Source organism: Macaca thibetana, chromosome 10 (genome assembly GCF_024542745.1).
Source record: "Macaca thibetana thibetana isolate TM-01 chromosome 10, ASM2454274v1, whole genome shotgun sequence".
Taxonomy (NCBI): Eukaryota; Metazoa; Chordata; class Mammalia; order Primates; family Cercopithecidae; genus Macaca; species Macaca thibetana.
This window is the reverse complement of record NC_065587.1, coordinates 411,123-427,015: the sequence shown is the minus strand read 5'-3', so window position 1 is coordinate 427,015 and position 15,893 is coordinate 411,123. Positions and strand designations below refer to the sequence as shown.

The following is a 15,893-nucleotide window of genomic DNA, read 5'->3' as shown; positions in this document are numbered from 1 at the left end:
GAATCACTTGACCCTGGGAGGCAGAGGTTGCAGTGAGCTGAGCTTGCACCACCACATTCTAGCCTGGGTGACAGAGCGAGACTGTCTCAAAAGAAGTCTACAGATTTGAGAAGACAACTGAATGGTAAGCAGGATAAATAAAAAGAAAATTTATAGCTAGCCGAAGGAGAGTAAAACTGTAAAGCACCAAAGACAAAGAGGGATCTTAAAATAAACTAATAAGACAGATCAACTTTATCTGAGCAGCAGTAAGAATGATGGCTGACTTCTTAAGTGCCACAATGGAAACCAGAAACCAGTGGAGTAATATTTTCATTGTGCTGAAAGTAAAATAATTCCTGACTTCTAACTTTATATCAGGAAAAATTATCTTTCAAAAAAATTATCTGCTGTAGGCTGGCGTGGTGGGTCACACCTGTAATCCCAGCACTTTGGGAGGCCGAGGCAGGTGGATCACCTGAGGTCAGGAGTTCAAGACCAGCCTGACCAATATGGAGAAACCCCATCTCTATTAAAAATACAAAATTAGCCGGGCATGGTGGTGCGTGCCTGTAATCCCAGCTACTTGGGAGGCTGAGGCAGGAGAATTGCTTGAACCTGGGAGGTGGAAGTTGTGTTGAGCTGAGACTGGCGCCACTGCACTCCAGCCTGGGCAACAAGAGCAAAACTCTGTCTCCAAAAAAAAAAAAAAAATTATCTGCTGTAGTTGAATGTTTGTGTCCCTCCAGAATTCATATTGAAACTTAATCCCCAATGCAATAGTCTTAAGAGGTGGGGCCTACCAGCCTGAGCAACATGGTGAAACTCTCTCTCTCTAAAGAAAAAAAATTAGCTGGGCATGGTGGAGCCTGCCTGTAGACCCACCTACTTGGGTGGCTGAGGCAGGAGGATCACTTGAACCCAGGAGATTGAGACTGCAGTGAACCATGATTGCACCACTGCACTCCTGCCTGAGTAAGAGTTAAACCCTCTCCCAATTAATAAAAAAAAAAAAAAAAAATGGCGAGGCCTAGAAGATGATAAGGTTGTGAGGGCCACTCTCATGAATGGGATTAGTGCCTTGTAGAAGGGCTTGAGGGAGTCTGTTAGTCCCTTTTGCCATGTGAGGACACAGTGGAGGCACCATCTATGAAAATTAGGTCCTTATCACACTCTGAATCTGCTGCTGCCTTGGTTTTGGATTTCCCATCCCCCAGAGCTTTGAGAAATAATTTTCTGTCATTTATAAATTACCCAATCTAAGATATTTTGTTATAGCAGAGAAACAGGGTAAGACACAGTCCTTTACTAAATATAATTCTCAAGAACGGGCCAGGCGCGGTGACTCAGGCCTGTAATCCCAGCACTCTGGGAGGCTGAGAAGGGTGGCTTGCTCGAGTCCAGAAGCTTGAGACCAGCCTGGGTGACATGGTGAAACCCTGTCTCTACAAAAAAAAAAAAAAACACAAAAGTTAGCCAGGAGCCGTGGTGCACACCTGTAGTCCCAGCTACTTGGGAGGCTGAGGTGGGAGGATCACTTGAGCCTGGAGGTGGAGGTTGTAGTAAGTTAAGATCACACCCACTGCACTCCAGCCTGAGTGACAGAATGAGACCCTGTCTCAAAATAAAATAAGAAATAGAATGGACTTTAGGCGGAAAACTGATCCTAAATGGAAGAACTGAGATTCAAAGAAGAATGCAAAGCAAATATGTGAGAAAATTCAAATTAACATTGGCTGGGTGCAGTGTCTTCTGCCGGTAATTCCAGCACTTTGGGAGGGTCACTTGAGCCCAGGAGTTTGAGACCAACCTGGACCACATAGGGAGACCTTGTCTCTACCAATAATAAAAAAAAATCCTGGGCATGGTGGCACATTCCTGTGGTCCCAGATACTTAGGAGGCTGAGATGGGAGGATCATGTGAGTCCTGGAAGTTGACGTTGCCGTAATCACACCACCATACTCCAGCCTGGCTGGCAGACCAAAACCCTGTCCCCTCCAAAACATCCCACTAATTTGTTAGTAATGTAATAATATCTATGGGGTAAAATCAAGGTAGAATTGCATCATATATGAAAATAGTAACATGTAAGTCATGAAGGAGAGTAAATGAAGTTAAAACATTCCAGTCTTTGTAGTAGCTGTGTCTTAGTCCATTTGTGTTGTTATAAAGGAACCAGAGGGTGGGTAATTTATAAGGAAAAGAGGTTTATTTGACACAGTTCTGGTTCTGGTAGGAGTTTCAGACTGCTTCTGCTCATGGCGGAAGTTCAAGGGGAGCCAAAGGAAAGCTAGCTTGTAGAGACCCCGTGGTGATAAAGAGGGAGAGAGAGAAAGAGAAGGTGCCAAACTCTTTCAACAACCAGTTCTCTTGGGAACTAAGAATGATAACTGGCCGGGCATGGTGGCTCACGCCTGTAATCGCAGCACTCTGGGAGGCCGAGGCGGGTGGATCACCTGAGGTCAGGAGTTCGAGACCAGCCTGGCCAACATGGTGAAACCCCATCTCTACTAAAAATATAAAAATTAGCTGGACGAGGCAGCAGAATCGCTTGAACCTGGGAGGTGGATGTTGCAGTGAGCCAAGATCACGCCATTGCACTCCAGCCTGGGTGACAAGAATGAAACCCTGTCTCAAAAAAAAAAAAAAAAAGAGTGAGAACTCGGTTACTCCCTCAAGAATGGCACCAAACCATTCACAAGGGATCTGCCCCAATACCCTAAACACCTCCTACCAGGCCCCACCTCAGCACTGGGCATCACAGTTTAACATGAGGCCTGGTGCGGCCAAAGAAACCATATCCAAACCACAGCAAACTAGGATAGGGATTAGCTGTAGATTTTAATAAGTGCAGTTTACAAGTTCTAAGGAATTATTGTAAGAATAGAAACAGTGTACAATTTCCAAATTAGTGAAGAGAAAATAGTGGACCTTCCTTTATTCTTGTGAGGAAAAGTTGCAACAGTTTTTTTTAGCAACCATTAAATAATAATATATTGAAAACTTAACCTGTGAAAATGGAAAGAAGACAGGACACGTGCTTTTACTACTTGAGAATAGTGAAGGAAGTCTTAGCCCAATAAATCAGAAAAAGAGGATAAAGAGATAAAATAATTAAAAAGGAAGAAACTATTATTCATTGATGATACTATTGTATATGTAGAAAATCCAAAATGATCCAAAGCTACAATACAGTCAATTCTTTTTTTTTTTTTTCTTTTTTTTTTTTTTTTTTTTGGAGACGGAGTCTCGCTCTGTCGCCCAGGCTGGAGTGCAGTGGCCGGATCTCAGCTCACTGCAAGCTCCGCCTCCCAGGTTTACGCCATTCTCCTGCCTCAGCCTCCCGAGTAGCTGGGACTACAGGCGCCCGCCACCTCGCCCGGCTAGTTTTTTGTATTTTTAGTAGAGACGGGGTTTCACCATGTTACCCAGGATGGTCTCGATCTCCTGACCTTGTGATCCACCCGTCTCGGCCTCCCAAAGTGCTGGGATTACAGGCTTGAGCCACCGCGCCCGGCCTCCTTTTTTTTTTTTTTCTTGAGATGGAGTCTCACTCTGTCACCCAGACTGGAGTGCGGTGGCGCGATCTCGGCTCACTGCAAGCTCCGCCTCCTGGGTTCACGCCATTCTCCTGCCTCAGCCTCCTGACTAGCTGGGACTACAGGCGCCTGCCACCACGCCCGGCACATGTTTTGTATTTTTAGTAGAGATGGGATTTCACCATGTTAGCCAGGATGGTCTCGATCTCTTAACCTTGTGATCTGCCTGCCTCAGCCTCCCAGAGTGCTGGGATTACAGGCGTGAGCCACTGCACCTGGCCTTTTTTTTTGTTGTTTTGTTTTTTTTTTTTTGTTTTGTTTTTGAGATAGAGTCTCACTCTGTCACCCAGACTGGAGTGCAGTGTCACAATCTCAGCTCAATGCAACCTCTGCCTCCCAGGCTCAAGTGATTCTCTTGCCTCAGCCTGCCGAGTAGCTGGGATTACAGGGATGTGCCACCACACCTGGCTAATTTTTGTGTTTTTAGTAGAAATGGCCAGGGTGGTCTCAAACTTCTGACCTCATGTGATCTATCTGCCCTGGCCTCCCAAAGTGCTGGGATTACAGGCATGAGCCACCGCACCCAGCCTGATTTTAAAATTATATGAAAACGAAGGGGTCCACGAATCCTCAAGATATGACTGAAGGATTCCAATTAATTCCACGTGTCAAACATCTTAAGATGCTGGTATTTTCGTATTGGTAGGTGCCCATCAGCCCTGGTTTGCCCAAGTGTGCTGGTTTTTCCGGTGGTCCTGGTCTCGTTGAGAATGTGTTTACATCATGAGTCCTTTTGGAAGTCTTATTCTGCTGTTTGGGTAAAGAATTGACTGTATTTTTTAGTTTTTAATTTTTGTTTTTAGGATTGCCCACGTTTTCCCAAATATAGAATTCCACACCAGAGAATAGCATCTTACCATAGTAGAGAGATTGCTTCTCTTTTGGTAAGTGGTGGCCAGGAAGGAGCGCCAGGTAGAATTAAGTCCTGGCCCCCAGGCGTGTCTTGTTCCCTCTCTCTTTGCTTTCTGTGAGTTCCTTGGGCCTTCTTGTTTATGATGGAGAATATATAGGACTTAGCCGCCTCAGCTTCCTTCTTTCTTGCAGCCATATGGGGCTGTTATCTTTCTGCCTCTGGGAAATGAGAGGGTGGGTGTTAAAAATTAACTTAAAAAGGAGAAGGATGAGGCCGGGTGCGGTGGCTCTGACTATAATCCCAGCACTTTGGGAGGCCGAGGTGGGCAGATCCCCTGAGGTCAGGAGTTCAAGACCAGCCTGGCCAATGTGGTGAAACCCTGTTTCTACTAAAATACAAAAATTTAGCCGGGCATGATGGCGGGTGCCTGTAATCCAAGCTACTCGGGAGGCTGAGACAGGAGAATTGCTTCAACCCGGGAGATGGTGGTTGTGGTGAGCTGAGATCACACCACTGCACTCCAGCCTGGCGGCTAAGCGAGACTCCATCTCAAAAAAAAAGGAGAAGGATGAACACTTTTGAGCTCATGCGTGTTAGTGACATCACATCCCTTCTTTCACTCATTTAGTGAATTCAAGTATGATTTGATGGGCACTGAAAATATGCCAGGTGCGTTATGTAACTCCTGTAGCCTTTTGAAGAAAATATTATTTTATATGAAGCCCAGTGTCTTAACCTGTTTTCTGCTGTTTAGAATACCCGAAACTGGTTAATTTATAAAGAAAATAAATTTCTTTCTTTCTTTCTTTCTTTCTTTTTTTTTTTGAGACGGAGTCTTGCTCTGTCACCCAGGCTGGAGTGCAGTGGTGCGATCTCGGCTCACTGCAAGCTCCGCCTCCCAGGTTCATGCCGTTCTCCTGCCTCAGCCTCCCAAGTAGCTGGGACTACAGGCGCTCACCACCACGCCCGGCTAATTTTATTTTGTATTTTTAGTAGAGACGGGGTTTCACCGTGTTAGCCAGGATGGTCTCGATCTCCTGACCTCGTGATCCACCCACCTCGGCCTCCCAAGGTGCTGGGATTACAGGCGTGAGCCACCGCGCCTGGCCAGAAATTTCTTTCATATAGTTATGGAGGCTGAGAAGTCCGAGGTTGAGAGGCATATCTGGTGGGGGCCTTCTTGTTGCTGGGGACACTGTGGTGGCCCAGAGTGGCGTGTCTCGTGGCAAGGGAGCTGAGTGTGTTCATGTACTAGCTCAGGTCTTTATTCCTTTTTTTTTTTTTTTTTTTTTTTTTTTAAGAGATGAGGTGTCACTCTGCTGCCCAAGCTGGAAGTGCGGTGGCACAATCACGGCTCACTGCGGCTTCAACCTCCTGGGCTCAAGCGATCCTCCCCGCTCAGCCTCCTGAGTAGCTGGGACTATAGGTGCGTAGCACCATGCTCAGCTAATTTTGTTTTGTTTTGTTTTCCATAGAGACAGGGTCTTGCCATGTCTAGCAGGTCTCAAACTCCTTACCTCAAGTGAGCCTCCTGCCTTTAGCCTTGCAAAGTTCTGGGATCACAGGCCTGAGCTACCGTACCTAACCTCTTCTTTTTATAAAGCCACCAGTTCCACTCCCATGATAACTCATTAATTCACGAATGGATTAATCCATTCTTAAGGGCAGAGCTCTCACGATCCAATTACCTCTTAAAGGCCCTACCTTTCAATACTGCCACACTTGGATTAAGTTTTGTTTTGTTTTGGAGACAGAATCTCACTCTGTCACCCAGGCTGGAGAGCAGTGGTGCAATCTAGACTCACAGCAGCCTCTCTCTCCCAGGTTCAAGTGATTCGTGTGCCTCAGCCTCCCGAGTAGCTGGGATTACAGGCGTGCACCGCCATCACGTCTGGCTGATTTTTATTTTTAGTAGAGACAGAGTTTCACCATGTTGGTCAGGGTGGTCTCAAACTGCTGACTCAGGTGATCCACCCACCTCGGCCTCCTAAAATGCTGAGATTACAGGCATGAGCCACCACACCCAGCCAGGGATTAAGTTTTTTTTTTTTTTTTTTCTTGAGACAAAGTCTCGCTCTTGTCCCCTAGGCTGGAGTGCAATGGCACAGCGACTCACTGCAACCTCTGCCTCCCGGGTTCAAGCAATTCTCCTGCCTCAGCCTCCCGAGTAGCTGGGATTACCATGCCCAGCTAATTTTTGTATTTTTAGTAGAGACAGGGTTTCACCATGTTGACCAGTCTGGTCTTGAACTCCTGACCGCAGGTGAGCCGTCTGCCTCGGCCTCCCAAAGTGCCGGAATTATAGGCTTGAGCCACCGCGCCCAGCTTTTTTTTTTTTTTTTTTTGAGACAGAGTCTTGCTCTGTCTCCCAGGCTGGAGTGCAGTGGCTCGATCTAGGCTCACTGCAAGCTCCACTTCCTGGGTTCATGCCATTCTCCTGCCTCAGCCTCCTCAGTAGCTGGGGCTACAGGTGCTTGCCACCATGCCCGGCTAATTTTTTGTATTTTTAGCTGAAATGGGGTTTCACCGTGTTAGCCAGGATGGTCCCGATCTCCTGACCTTGTGATCCACCCGCCTCGGCCTCCCAGAGGGCTAGGATTACAGGCTTGAGCCTCCGTGCCTGGCCAAGTTTTTTGTTTTGTTTTGTTTTGTTTTTTGAGATGGAGTCTTGCTCTGTCTCCTAGGCTGGAGTGCAATGGTACGATCTCGGCTCACTGCAACTTCTGCATCCCGGGTTCAAGCGATTCTCCTGCCTCCCCTCCTGTGTAGCTGGGATTACAGGCGCCGCCACCACACCCAGCTAATTTTGCATTTTTAGTAGAGATGGGGTTTTACCACGTTGGCCAGGCTGGTCTCAAACTCCGGACCTCAGGTGATCCACCTGCCTCGGCCTCCCAAAGTGCTGGGATTACAGGCGTGAGCCCCTACGGCTGGCCTTAAGTTTTTTTTTTTTTTTTTCAGATGGAGTCTCGCTCTGTCGCCCAGGCTGGAGTGCAGTGGCGCGATCTCGGCTCACTGCAACCTCTGCCTCCCGGGTTCACACCATTCTCCTGCCTCAGCCTCCTGAGGAGCTGGGACTACAGGCGCCGCCACCACGCCCGGCTTATTTTTTGTATTTTTTAGTAGAGACGGGGTTTCACTGTGTTAGCCAGGATGGTCTCGATCTCCTGACCATGTGATCCACCCGCCTCGGCCTCCCAAAGTGCTGGGATTACAGGCGTGAGCCACCGCGCCCGGCCGGCCTTAAGTGTTAACATGAGTTTTGAAGTGGTTGTTTATTCAAGCCATAGACTCAGGGAGGTAAAGAACCTTGCTCAAATTGTAATAAGGTACAAACCGAGCTTCTGCAGAAAGGAGGTCCCAAAGAACAGCGGCTTGAGCAAGATGCAAGCACATTTCTTTCTCCTCTAACAGTCTGGTCAACCAGGTGGCCTTCCTCAGCTTGTGGCTTCCCCTCGTGGATCTAAAAGGGTCTTTATAGTTTTTGGTTTCCCACCAGGTGGAAAAATCAGAACCAAGGAAGCTCACAACAGTAAGAGCTTGAGGTTCCAGTGTCAGTTCTACTCCCAACCCACTGACCAGAGTTTAATCACATGATGATAATTGGCTGTAAGGAAGGCTGGAAAAATTAGGCTGAAGGAGGGTGGCCATGTACCCAGCTGACCTCCATTCTGTTGAAGAAACGGAGACTGGAAACTGGAGACAAGTAGAATTTCTCCCACACATGCCTGCAGTCATACAGGTGGAGGGTGTGGATCCAGGCCCTCTCTTCCTATCTGCCCTGCTCTTCCGCAGTACCTTGCTACTGGTTTTGGGAAGAAGCAGCCTTTGAGAACTTTATTTGTGTATTTTTTTTTTTTTTTTTTTTTTTGAGACTGAGTCTGGCTCTGTCGCCCAGGCTGGAGTGCAGTGGCCGGATCTCAGCTCACTGCAAGCTCCGCCTCCCCGGTTTACGCCATTCTCCTGCCTCAGCCTCCCGAGTAGCTGGGACTACAGGCGCCGCCACCTCGCCCGGCTAGTTTTTTGTATTTTTTAGTAGAGACGGGGTTTCACCATGTTCACCAGGATGGTCTCGATCTCCTGACCTCGTGATCCACCCGTCTCGGCCTCCCAAAGTGCTGGGATTACAGGCTTGAGCCACCGCGCCCGGCCTTTATTTATGTATTAAATTAAAATCATTTATTTATTTTTGAGACAGGGTCTTGCTCTATCACCGAGGCTGGAGTGAAGGGGTACGATCATAGCTCACTGCAGCCTCAGCCTCCTGGGCTCAAGCAATCCCCCTGCCTCAGCCTCCCGAGTAGCTGAGACTATAGGTGCACACCACCATGCCCAGCTGATTTTTTAAACGTTTTTTCATAGAGCTGGAGTCTTGCTGTGTCGCCCAGGCTTGTGTTGAACTCCTGGGCTCAAGTCAACCTCCTCACCTCGGCCTCCTAAGTTGTTGGGATTTTACAAGCATGAGCCATGTGCCTGGCCTCTTTTCACTTCTGATTTTGGATTTTTATTTAACCTGTTTGCCCCACTCCACCCCCTTTTTAAAGTTAGACTTTTTTCCCTGGTCTTTTTTCAGTGGACTGTGCCCAGGATCGACATAGTCTTGTTTGTTCCTTGGTTGTACAAATATTCATTGTGCTTCATGGGCTCACGTTGCCATTTTTTTTCAGGCCAAATGGAAATCAGGCATCCAGCCTGTCCAGTGGTATGTTGGTAAATGTTTAACAACGGGCTTTCTGGGGAGGACAAACCCTCCTGGTTTGTAGCACTTGCTGATTTCCATGGTGTTAATTCTCCCACCACGTTGCAGTTGAGCTGACAGTGTGATGTCCTGAAGGTGGAAGAGGGACGAGAGGTATGAGGGCACAGGTTGGGCCACCACGGAGCATGCCCTCTGTGGGCAAAGTGACCTTATCTCTGTTTCCATCTCTACACTGAGGGTCTTTGATAATGAAATGTGCTGGAACTGCTCGAGAGCCTTTATGTGGCATAACTTAGTAATCCTCACCACAGGGGATGTTGATTGCTGCATTTTATAGGTGAGGAAATCAAGGCATGAGAGATCATGTAAGTAGCCTCAGGTCACACTGCAGAGCTAGGACTTTGATCGTAAATCTTTAAAAGAAAAACAGTGGCCAGGTGCCAGTGGCTCATGCTGTAATCCCAGCACCTTGGGAGGCTGAGGCAGGTGGATTGCTTGAGCCCAGGTGTTCAAGACCAGCCTGGGCAATATGGCAAGATATGGTCTCTACAAAAAAATTTTTTAGGATTAAAAAAAGAAAACAAACAAACAGCCAACTTGGGTGACATGGAAAAACTTTGTCTCTACCAATAAAAGTACAAAAATTAGCTGGGTGTGGCGGCGCATGCCTGTAGTCCCAGCTATTTGGGAGGCTGAGGAGGGAGGATCACTTAAGCCCAGGAAGTTGAGGCTGCAGTGCGCCAAAATCCCACCACTGCACTCCAGCCTTGGCAATAGAGCGAGACCCTATCTCAAAAAAAAAGCCAAAATACTGGAGGTAGCTCATGCCTGTAATTTCAGCACTTTGAGAGGCTGAGACAGGAGGGTCACTTAAGCCCAGGAGTTTGCTTTGAGAGGCTGAGACGGGAGGGTAACTTAAGCCCAGGAGTTTGAGACGGTTGTGGCTGCATTCAGGCCTCTGCCTTCCAGTCTGGCTCACAGAGTAGGACCCTGTCTTAAAAATAGACATACATTTTTTAAAAAGGGCCGGCCACGGTGGCTCACACCTGTAATCCCAGCACCTTGGGAGGCTGAGGCGGGCAGATCACAAGGTCAGGAGTTCAAGACCAGCCTGGCCAACATGGTGAAACCCCGTCTCTAATAAAAATACAAAAATTAGCCAGATGTGGTGGCAGGTGCCTGTTTTCCCAGCTACTCAGGAGGCCGAGGCAGGAAAATTGCTTGAACCTGGGAGGTGGAGGTTGCGACGAGCCAAGATTGCGCCTCTGCACTCCAGCCTGGGGACAGAGTGAGACTCCATCTCAAAAAACAAAAACAAAAACACAATCGATTTGTGGCCAGTGAATAGGGCATTTCAGATTCTGATTTTCTCTTAGCAACAGTCTCTATCACAGAATGTTGTTTTTTAAAGGGCTCTTTCATGGAACTGTATGGTCATGTGGGCAACATTTCTGTTGAAATCTACCTTCTGTCTGACGGATATGCCATCCTGAAAAAGTAAAGAAGCTGAACTTCAAGTTCCTTTCGTTTAGCATTGGGTAAGAATCTAGAAGATGTTGATCATACTGTGCTTGACATCCCAGACGGACCACTGAGGATGGGAGTCAGGATGTGAGAGGAATCCTTACGCTCTGTGGAGACTCCCGGTGTAACCAGAAATGCCTTAAACCGACAAGCCATTGGCCATGACCACTTGTTTGTTCTGAAGATGCTGCCGGTGCTGACCTTGGGGTCATGTAGGGAAGGAAATGAAAGGTCTTCCCTGTAGGTAGGGCCAACCAGGAAGATGCTGGCATCTCTTTGGAGGATAGATAGGGTGTGGTTGTGCAGATAGGAGAAAAATTGGAAAAAAGAAGTCTGCCATATTATCTTAGTAAATGTTCTGGAGTCTGTTTCTTCAACAGTGAAATTAGCTGTAACTGAACCAGTGCCATTGCAGGGAGCTCTTAAAGGACGCCTCTTACGGAGTCTCGCTCTGTTGCCCAGGCTGGAGTGTAGTGGCGCAATCTTGGCTCACTGCAACCTCCACCTCCTGGGTTCCAGTGATTTTTCTGCCTCAGCCTCCCGAGTAGCTGAGATTACAGATGTGCGCCCCCATGCCTGGCTAAGTTTTGTATTTTTAGTAGAGATGGGGCTGGCCAGGCTGGGCTCAAACTCCTGACCTCAAGTGATCCGCCCACCTTCCGCAAAGTGCTGGGATTACAGGCGTAAGCCACTGTGCCCAGCCTGATGTGATCATTTTTGAGTGTTTCTTATAATGTGGGGAGAGGTGATGGAAACATAGAAGTGTTCTTGTTATGCAGAGATTTTTTTTTCTTTTCTTTTTTTTTTTTTTTGAGATGGAGTCTCACTGTCACCCAGGCCAGAGTACAGTGGTGTAATATCGGCTCACTACAACCTCTGCCTCCTCGGGTTCAGACGATTCTCCTGCCTCAGTCTCCCACGTAGCTGGGATTACAGGCACGCACCACCACACCTGGCTAATTTTTGTGTTTTCAGTAGAGATGGGGTTTCACCATGTTGGTCAGGCTGGTCTCAAACTCCTGACCTCATGATCCACCCGCCTCGTCCTCCCAAAGTGTTGGGATTACAGGCGTGAGCCACTGCGCCTGGCCCATATGCTGTTTTTCAAGAGAAACATTTTAAATATAAAGACACAAGTAGGTTGAAAGTCAAAGGATGTTAAAGGACATATACCAAGCATGAGTCACAAGAATGGTGAGAATGGTGTACTATGTTAACATCAGACAAAGCCAACTTCAAAACAAGGTATATTGCCAGAGATCATGAAGGACATTTCAAAATGATCGAAGAATTAATCATCAAGAAGACATAACAGGTGGTGGTTTACACCTGTATTCCCAGCACTTTGGGAGGCTGAGGCAGGTGGATCTCCTGAGGTTAGGAGTTCCAAGACCAGCCTGGCCAACATGTTGAAACCCTGTCTCTACTAAATACAAAAAGTTAGCTGGGCATGGTGACACATGCTTGTAATCCCAGCTACCTGGGAGGCTGAGGCAGGAGAATTGCTTGAACTCAGGAGGCAGAGGTTGCAGTGAGCCAGTTGCACCATTGCACTCCAGCCTGGGCAACAAGAGCAAAACTCTGTCTCAAAAAAAAAAAAAAAAAAAAAAAAAAAAAAAAGACATAACAATCCTAAATATATGTCAACTAATAAAAGAAATTCAGGGCCGGGTGTGGTGGTTCACACCTGTAATCCCAGCACTTTGGGAGGCCAAGGCAGACAGATAACGAAGTCAGGAGTTCCAGACCAGCCTGACCAACATGATGAAACTCCATCTCTACTAAAAACACAAAAATTAGCCGGGCATGGTGGCACGTGTCTGTTATTCCAGCTACCCAGGAAGGTGAGGCAGGAGAATCGCTTGACCCCGGGAGACGGAGATTGCAGTGAGCCAAGATCGTGCCACTGCACTCCAGCCTGGGTGACAGAGTGAAACTCTGTCTCAAAAAAAAAAAAAAAAAAGAAATTCGGGCTGGATGCAGTGGCTCACATCTGAAATCCTGACACTTTGGGAGGCCAAGGCGCTTGAGACCAAGAGTTCAAGACCAGCCTGGGCAACATAGCAAGACCCCATCTCTATAAAAAATTTAAACATTAGCCGGTCATGGTGTTGCTTGGTTGTACTCCTAGCTACTTGGGAGGCTGAAATGGGAGGACTGCTTGAGCCTGCTATGATTGTGGCACTGCACTCCAGCCTGGGCAACATGGCGAAACACCATCTTTAAAAATAAAATCCCATCTGACAATGTTTGTCTTTAATTGAAATGACTATTTGCATTTAATGCACTTACTGAAATGGTTGAATTTATGTCTGGTATCTTGCTGGTTTTTTAAATTTATCTCCTCTGTTTTTGTTGCTTATCTCCTTGTATTTTTATTTTTAGCTTTGGTCTTTTGGATTAATCTGGTTGTTTTAAATGATCCTACTAGAAAAACTCTTCTAACAGGATCCTATTTCGTTGATGGTCTCTGGTAATCCACCCAGCCTTCCGTCTTCTCTGTGGCTAGAAACAGGACTGTCCACAAGTCACCTCTAACTGCCCTATCTTGCAAGTTCTGATTTTGGAGGAAAAAAAAAAAAAACAGCCTTGACAAGGTGGGATTCGCTTCTTTTCCTGGGTTGTGTGTCATCCAGGTATGTGAGACGTAGTGCATTTCGGAGAGAGGAGCATTCCATATGTGTTTGGAGGCAGCCATCTTTTCCTGAAAGTCCTTTTAGGAATCATTATTTCTGGTCCTCTGAAGTTTGCTGCTACCACTCATAAATATCTATCCACACCCCTTACAAGAAGAATAAGGAAGATCTTAAGACCCAGAAGGAAAACTGAATGCAGACCAGGTGTGGTGACTCAACGCCTGTAATCCCAGCATTTTGGGAGGCCAAGGCGGGCAGATCGCTTGAGCTCAGCCGTTCAAGGCCAACCTGGGCAACATAGTGAATCCCTGTCTCTACCAAAAAAAAAAAAAAAAAAAAAATGAACTCCCCCACACCCCAGAATCAAAACTGAGTGTAGTATCAGTGTATATATGGAGTCCCTTGTGCTGAAAGTCAAAGCAGCTTCATTTTGGGCCCTTAAGAGCTCCACCTCTGGGCTCTTCACATCTAAGTCCATGAGAAGGGCCTACCCCAGTGGTGTGGATAGGTTGGGGGCTGCAGGGCCACACCCTTAGCTGCAGCTGGTTCCGGAACCGGTGCAGAAGGATACAAGTAGGAAAGTGCAGTTTGCATGGGAAGAAAAATGCAGTGTCCTTGTAGTGCAGATGGGGTCCAGGAGACCCAGGAGGTGCCCAGAGGACCTGGTGGCATGCTGTAGAAAGTAGCCTAGTGGGCATCTGGGACCAGGAGAGGTTTTGAAGCTGAGATGAGAAGATGTGCAGACATCAAGTGAGTTTGAATTAGCAAAAGCCAGAGGCTGTGGGAGTATGGCTGGACGGTGGAGGCTCCCATGTCAGGGGTCCTAGAGCAGCACTGGCTTTACAGACAGACAAACCTGGGCATTTACATCTGTGGTCAGCCTTTTATTTTTCTAAGTAAAAATATTAGATAAGATAAATTCTACCTACTATTTATAATTTTAAAAATGATGTTTCATGTAACATTGAAAAGATTTATAATCACATAAAGTTTTAACTTTGTTAAAGATGTGGGCTTTATGTTTTCACTTTCTATCAGAATAGTGAAAACTTCATTGCTAACCAGCCCTGGCCCACAGAGTGACATGTAAGACCCTAGTGACATTGTCTGACCCACAGAGTGACGTGTAAGACCCTAGTGACATTGTCTGACCCACAGAGTGACACGTAAGACCCTAGTGACATTGTCTGACCCCCAGAGTGACACGTAAGACCCTAGTGACATTGTCTGACCCCCAGAGTGACACGTAAGACCGTAGTGACATTGTCTGACCCACAGAGTGACACGTAAGACCCTAGTGACATTGTCTGACCCCCAGAGTGACACGTAAGACCCTAGTGACATTGTCTGACCCACAGAGTGACACGTAAGACCCTAGTGACATTGTCTGACCCACAGAGTGACATGTAAGACCCTAGTGACATTGTCTGACCCACAGAGTGACATGTAAGACCCTAGGGACATTGACCCACAGAGTGACATGTAAGACCCTAGGGACATTGACCCACAGAGTGACATGTAAGACCCTAGTGACATTGTCTGACCCACAGAGTGACAGACAAACCCTGTCTGTCCAGACAAAGACAGCAAGAGCCAGGATGTCTGGGAAGCAGAGGAGGGGCTGGATCAGTGGTGATTCCTCAGGTGCCTGTGGCAAGACCTAGTGCCCGGTTGGTGTTCGTGTGAGGAGGTGCCTGCTTCAGAGATAACCCTGGGTGTGATTCAGCAAGATGGGGACGATGAGTGGAGGGGCCGGTGGCTGGGGGGTGGCAGAGGAGTGAGCGCAGGGTCGGGCAGCATCGTCTGTCTTGATTTTGACTTGCTGAGTTTGCTCACAAATGTGAGACTTTTGGAGGGGAGGTGTCCAGTGTTCACTCAGGACAGAAGGCATCCCTGACACGTGGGAGAGACACCGGGGTGCATTCGCCGAACAGAACTACAGAGCAAGAAAGAACCCTGAGGAGCGTGTTGAGCATGCTTTTGGATGGGGGACAGTGTGGGGAGTGAGGGCAAAGGAGGGGCTTAGCCCAGAGGAGAACCTGGAGAGGCAGGTCCTGGAGCTGGGGTGCAGCCTCAGAGCTGCCGAGCAGCTGGGAAGTCTGTGCAGACTTTGTGAGCCCAGACCATTCCTGATGGGCATCACCATCCTGAGCCCTGGGAATCGTGTGTGTTCATGCTGCGGGTGGACTTCTGGGTCTTGGGTCTAGTGCTGCTGAAGCTGGATTTGCAGAGGTGAGAGAAGTGACCCCTTTGCCCTCGCTTGCAGCTCCGCGGCCGTCACGATGTTCTGGAAGTTTGACTTGAACACCACGTCCCACGTTGACAAGCTGCTGGACAAGGAGCATGTGACGCTGCAGGAGTTAATGGATGAAGATGACATCTTGCAGGAGTGTAAGGCTCAGAACCAGAAGCTGCTGGACTTCCTGTGCAGGCAGCAGTGCATGGAGGAGCTGGTGAGCCTCATCACACAGGATCCGCCCCTGGACATGGAGGAGAAGGTCCGCTTCAAGTATGTACCAAAGCTGTGATGGGCCAGTACGCCAGGCAGTACTGCAGGGATGCCGCGGGCAGTGTCTGAGGATGGCCAGAGTTGGGGATTTCT

At 47.8% G+C, this 15,893-nt stretch overlaps 1 protein-coding gene across 18 annotated transcripts in view; it reads left to right on the top strand.

Moving 5' to 3' along the window:
• Positions 1-15,893, top strand: part of PPP6R2 (protein phosphatase 6 regulatory subunit 2) — a 100,511-nt gene that overhangs the window by 34,082 nt on the left and 50,536 nt on the right. For 9 of the 18 annotated variants that reach the window (XM_050745739.1, XM_050745737.1, XM_050745735.1 and 6 more), the window contains exons 3-4: positions 10,543-10,628; positions 15,558-15,800. In XM_050745739.1, coding sequence (XP_050601696.1) covers positions 10,552-10,628; positions 15,558-15,800 — 320 coding nt within the window. In that variant the 5' untranslated portion in view covers positions 10,543-10,551. Of the gene's footprint in view, positions 1-8,337; positions 9,285-10,542; positions 15,801-15,893 lie in introns of those variants that run through there. The other 9 variants (XM_050745748.1, XM_050745741.1, XM_050745742.1 and 6 more) reach the window with 8 other exon arrangements.